At 40.3% G+C, this 6,451-nt stretch overlaps 1 protein-coding gene across 1 annotated transcript in view; it reads right to left on the bottom strand.

Annotated features, from left to right (window-relative positions):
* Window positions 1-6,451, bottom strand: part of CORIN (corin, serine peptidase) — a 164,352-nt gene that overhangs the window by 59,607 nt on the left and 98,294 nt on the right. The window contains exon 10 of the mRNA XM_008574712.1: window positions 5,919-6,026. Within this exon, the coding sequence (XP_008572934.1) occupies window positions 5,919-6,026 (108 nt within the window). The remainder of the gene's footprint in view (window positions 1-5,918; window positions 6,027-6,451) is intronic.

Below are 6,451 nucleotides of genomic sequence, written 5' to 3'. Positions count from 1 at the left end.
TATCTGCAAGTGTTTGAGGAACCTCCATATCATTTTCCACAGAGGCTGCACCATTTTGCAATCCCACCAACAATGTTATCATCACCATTTTATAAGTGAGGAAACTGAGGTCTGGAGAAAATAAATAAATTGCTGTCGATCACAGCCCTATGGAGAAAAGTCAAGATGGGATCCAGGCACAAGTCTTTAATTGTAGTCCTTTGTAAAAGGATAACATGCAGTGTGCATAAGGGGTAGGAGTGGAGAAAGCATAGCTTTAGAGTCAGATAACAGGATTGGAATCCTAGCTCCAAATCTCACTAGCTGTGTTACCTTGGCTAAGTTACTTAACTTCTCTGAACATTGGTTTCCATATCTCTAAAATAGTAATAACAATGCCTGCTACATAGAGTTGCTATAAACATTAAATGAGGACTCTATTAGCATTAATTTACCCTTCCGTGCCCTTTTCTCATAAAGTTTGCATGACTTAATACCTCCTCTGGCAGAGTTATGGTGGTCATAAATGAAGTAGGATGAAAAGGTCAAGACATTAGTCACATAGAAGATAGTATCATTTTGTAAAGAAATCACTCTCTCTACAAAGTGTCATTTTTGGTGTAATTACATTTTAAATGTACATTCTAAAAGGAAAGGGGTGTGACTCCTTTAAAAATTAAAAATCGGTTATGAATGGGATGGGATGTTTCATGCAGCTATAAGTTATGAAACCAAATAATTGAAGAGAGCAGAATAGCAACCACCCCAACATAGAGATAATAGCGATACCCACAGATTAAGAACACCATGTGTCAAAAAAGTGATCAACTCATCCCAATTCACCTGCCACTTTCCTGGTTTGAGTACTAAGTGTCCCTTGTCCCGAGAACCCTCTATCAGTCCAAGGCAAACTTGTGTGGTTGGTTACCCTAAGTGTGCTAAGCATTCTGCTGGGTTCTTTCTATCGCTCATCTTCACAAAAACTATGAAGCAGGATTCCCTACCAGAGTCAGGCCCCTCTTAAACTGGGGCACCTTGTTTCTCAACAACAACAACAAAAAGCTGTCATTATAAGACAGTAAACCACCTTAAAGCAGATGCAAGAACCTCTTAGTTATGCAAATATAGGCTAAATAGGTCCACTCATTCTCTTGACTTGAGCTGCATGAAAAATAAAATATCTCACCCTTCAGAGTAGAGCTGCTCACAAAAAGGAAGGAGTCAAGGTGATTCTGAGTCTTTGAGCTGGCAGAAGCTGGAACAGTCCAGATGCAACCACCCTGGGCCAGTATCTGCCCCAGAAAGTGGCTGTGGATATGACCCTAGAGTGGATCACAGGAGCTGCAACAGCCAGAGACCAGGCCCAGCAGGCGTAAAGATGTCTCTAGAGTGTGTGCAACGCTGGGCAATGGAGCCCTTTCCCTCAAATCATGGCCACAGAAGCCTCTGCCCCAGCACCCACAGTATCAGCCAGAACAGAGAACCTGCCTCCCCGCTGGGCTCCGAGCCTGATCATCAGGGGCAGCAGCACCAGCACAGGTCGTAAAGCTACCATCTTCACTTAGAAGGTCTCAGCAACTTTCCTGATTCCTGAGAAATCTCTCCTTTTTAGGGGTGCCATCCTCATGTCATCCTCTTCAACATGTGGTGGCCTAGTACCCTGTGAAAGAGGCAGGGCAAAGGAATGAAAAGGGCTTTAAACTGCAGGCTGGGGACACTGAAGACAGAGCATCCATCCCGAAACAAGCACTACCTCCAAGACGAGACATCACCCTGCCACCCGTTTACTAAGTGAGCCAGGGACTTTGCCCAACCCATGCCTTAAACATGACACGCCAGCCTGTTCCCGTCTGCCATAAACAGCTGTCAGAAACAAGACCAAGCTAGACAGAACTCCTTCCCACAAGGGAGACCCCTGGGGCGACCTTCGAATGGAATTGCCTCTGGAAATTCCTACCACCATGGCAGGTGGGTTCGTTGTTACTGTCTTCTTTTTTTTTTTTGTCTTTTGTCTTTTTCCGTGTCCGGCAACGGATCGCAACCCTCAGTGTTGCCCCCGTACCGGACCAGGGACCGGCAACGGGATTGCAAACCTCAGCGTTGCTCCCGCGCCTCGCTCAGCCAGTGAGCGGGAGCCGGTCCGTATGTGGGATCCGAACCCTCGGGCGGGAGCGCCGCCGCGCTTCCCAAGCGGCGCACTATCCAGTGCGCCACCGGGCCGGCCCTGTTACTGTCTTCTGAGGACTGAAGAGGACATGTTACAAGCATTCCAAGCTGGGGGGGGATAACGTGGGAGTTCTCTGCATTTTACAGGTGAGGCCCAAAGAAGTTAAGTGAGTGGCCAAAAGTCACACAGCCTCTAAGTGCTGAGTCAGGATTTAAATCCAAGTCTAAGTCTATGCAGAGCACTCTCTGCCATCCCAGCCTGCCTGCCAAGACAACACAGACAGTGAAACAGTTACCAAGTACCTAAAGGGAAGGAGAACGTCTCTCCCTTAACATGGAAATTAAACACTAGTAAGTGATCAGAGAGCAATCCCGAAGATTCATCCTGAAAGCACACTTGTGGATGTGCCACACGAATGGACACAACACCCTTACTCTTCTGCTAGACGCACAGCAAAGAGTGGTCTGTTCCACAAGCAAAAGGATGCAAAGGCATAGAAATTGGCTATCTGGAGCACTAAGAGAGTCAGTTCACCCTTCTGTGTGCTTAAGTTAGGCAAATGCTATTAAAGAGTCTAAAAGGGATAGGGGAAAAAGCCTTTTGGAAAACTTTTAAAATCAAGTTGTGTATAAAACCTGCAAATAATAGAATCAGAGCTTAAAATACATCCTAAGGGGATTTTGACTCTGAGAAAGAGTTAAGGTTATATTTAAAGGTTCTATTTCATTTGAGCCCAAGAGGAAGCCAAAGATAGATGATAAAGTGATTTTTAATCATTTAAAAATAAAAAATAAAATAAGGGTAGTTGGAAGGTCACTTAATGACACTCAGGCATTTGTATTGCTGTCAATCTTTTTCCACATGGGGTTCACCCTTTTACTTAGAATAGTGATTAATTAGTAATTATGATGCTGTGTTCATGGTAATAAAGGGTTTGATTTCAACAGTATTATAAATAACCTGTTTTTGATGTATTCTGAATTAACCCACCCTATTGAGAAGACTTGCTGCTCTAACATAGCCCAGGAACCACCTGCTCACCCACATTGTAGACATAAAGCCTAGCAAGATCTAACCTCAGCCTCACACACTAGAATCTGTAGTGTGACAGCAAAGCCCCAAAATATAATCCCATTGTTATTTTCTTTAGTTCCCCTTTCTTTTATGTCATTCTTGTCCATTTCTTTGCCCAAATCTTCGCCTTGTTCTCCGCTGACTGGATATCAATGCTTGGGAAATGTTGTGTTGAAAATAAACTCATTTCATCAAGTTGCTAGTTTTACAGACAGCTCCATCCGTATAGCGTATACTCAGTTACTGACAAACCATCAACCTTTAAGACAGAGAAGTGCTTCTGTATTGACGGTGTTGACTCTGCTAATTACTCCTCTGTCTCTTAGGCTTCCCTCCCATGAATCAATTCTGGACTGATGTGTTCAGGTTTGCATAATTCTTCCAAACATTTGTTGAAAACATTTCTAATACTGACAACATTTTCAACACTAGGTTACATTAGCAATTACACAATAAAAGCAACTTCAACAACAAAAACTTACTATGAGATTGGGAGACATTTCAGAATAATATTGCTAAGTTCTAATGCACAGATTTTTCAAATATAGTTAGAAATTAAGTGTTTGGCTACCATATTTTCCTGTTACAAAAGTGCCAAAGAAACACGAAGTAAAATTAATTTCTAACACATCAATTACTTTATAACTGAATTAAACAAGTAATGCTTTGTGGGGAAATCCAATAACGTTGTTAGAGGTTCTACGGAAGCTGCAGATTCATAAGAATGAATAGTCAATTGTCACATTATTCGGCAAAGCCCAAACATTTGAGTGCTTTCAATGAACAAAATAAATCAGAAAGACATGAAGTTTGGAGTGAAACCCAAATTTCCTGAAGCTGGTGTTTGCATTAGCAGATGGTATGCCTATGCACACATGAAAACAGAGAGGCAAACAGCAAGTAGGCAAAATGAGAACTGGATGATTTACTCTACTTGGCCTTCATCCACCTGACTTCCTTATTTGATTATAAGTGGTATGTCCTCCCAGCACACTAGACAAGCTCATTCAAATGCATGCATATGTCTCAAGGGGAACATATGTAAAGTTTCTATTATCAACCATTTTGGAAAACTTAATGAGAGTTTTCTCATGAACTAATACTGTTGAAGCAATTAATTTAATTACAAATGTATTCAATTTGTTACCCATTATAACTTTCCTTAACTAGAGCTCTCAATAGTGCTGTCAATATTTTGAGTGTTTGATGGAGATTAGACAATATATTCTAACATTTTGGTGTGTCTTTAATTGTGTGATTAAAGTATTGATGAAAACTCACTACTTAGCTAGGAACCTGATATTTTAGGGACATTTAAACCCCAAACTATACTATAGTTCTTTGAATTTCTCTTTTGCAGATTGTATTCTAGAACTCAGACCTTTTAGTCCTGGTAAAGCTGGGGAGGGGGGGTTGTTTTTTGTTTTAAACTAAGCTTTTATATTTTTCAAATATTTAGTCCCCTACTGCAATCTAGATCTAGCCACCCCAAGAGAGTATCGTGCAACCTCTATGAATCATCTAAGATGATCCATTTAAATTGCTTTTCAGAATATCATAACTAATCAAAGTCATAGTTAAGTGAGCAAATCTCATACATTCTCAACAAATCACTTATATAAGGAATATTCAATGAGTTTTTGATTTATTTCTTTACAAAAAGATCACAAACAATCAAACAACAGTAGCTTCTTAGAACACTGTATGTTCCTACATAACAAAATTACTCCCGGCCATTGTACCATCATTCTGACAGCTGTAATTTTCCAGAGATGCACTTGTCCTTATTTATAATAGCTAATACAATTTCAGTTGATTGCTTGTGACATTTTGTCTAGACCAGAAGGGCAATGTCTACCACAGAAAATTCATTTTGGGGAGCAAGGCAATATTTCATACCTGAAAGGCCAAAATAATGAAAAGATTTCAAAAGATGTATTGCCTTATGTGCTTTCAATGAAAAAAGTATCATTTTCTTTTTTTAAGCAAGACTAGCTTAAATAATCATAACCAAACTATTCTTCGAATTAGCCCTTCGGTCATTTTGTTTTACTGCTGAACATTGTTTACTAAAAAGCATTGTCCGTTTTCTGTTCCCTGACACATTCCGAGGTTGCAAGTACAAAGGTTTGCAGATGGGAATTAGCTTCATTTAAATTACCATTCGCATTTCTGGCCTTTCCACTGGTGATTTTGGAGCTCAATGGCAGAAACATCAGGAAGAGTTTTATCCTTTGCCAACAGAGACAAAATAAGAGAGGGCATGAAACTTAATCCCAATTAAATTTGAACATCGAGCCTGAACTCTGTCTTTGTGTATCTAGATGCCTGTTTAGCAACACAGAAGTCATATGTAAAGACACTATTATTCTGACTTTAGAACAGTAACAATGCTTTATAATTCAATAATAAAAATAATTTCTTACATTTGTAAATTGTCTTCCCTTTTACTAAGCGTTTGCACAGATATCATCAAGGTTATAAGTAGAAGTATAATTTAAGGAAAATCAAGAGTTAAGAGGAAAAACACTTTTCAATTCATGCCTTATGTTCCATAATTTAAGAAGGAAATGCATTAGCACTCAATCCTGGTCACTGCTTACTACTGTCAGTGAAAGGTTAACATTTTTTAACACAGTTCCTTGTGCTAGCCAGTTATTACTGTATATTCAAGAAAAGGGCCACCTCACATACATACCACAGTTTTCTTCATCACTGTCATCACCACAATCAGCCTGGCCATCACATCTTCTGGAGGCCAGAACACACCGTCCCGAGCGGCACTTGAAGTGACTAGGTGAGCATTCTGTTAAAAATAGTCCATATTACTCTCAATGGACAAAAACCCCAGGAAAATCAACTAATCTATTTACATGTGGGATATTGTTGAGGAGCTATTACTGAAGGGAAGGATGGTCTTCCACAAAGCTGAAACAAAATTTATTTGGCTTTCCTGTCTACTCATCAGCATCTTTCTCCTCCATCATTGGCATCATCTCTCCAGATCAGCAGTTTAGTGTTTATGTTTTCCAGTGATTAATTATCTTTCCAAATGGACAACTAGCAGTTGGCAGAGTCTGCAGTGCCTTGTAGAGTCAATGCCCCTGACTACCCAACTGTCCTCAATGTGTCAAAATCACTTCCATATCCCAGTATTTCCACCTGGTGTGCAGGTCCCCAATTCCATTGCTGTACTTGATGATCCTGCGTTGCCAAGGTCTCCAAATACTT

Source organism: Galeopterus variegatus, unplaced genomic scaffold (genome assembly GCF_000696425.1).
Source record: "Galeopterus variegatus unplaced genomic scaffold, G_variegatus-3.0.2 Scaffold1090, whole genome shotgun sequence".
Lineage (NCBI taxonomy): Eukaryota > Metazoa > Chordata > Mammalia > Dermoptera > Cynocephalidae > Galeopterus > Galeopterus variegatus.
Note: the sequence above shows the minus strand (reverse complement) of the source record. Positions and strands in the feature narration are given on the sequence as shown.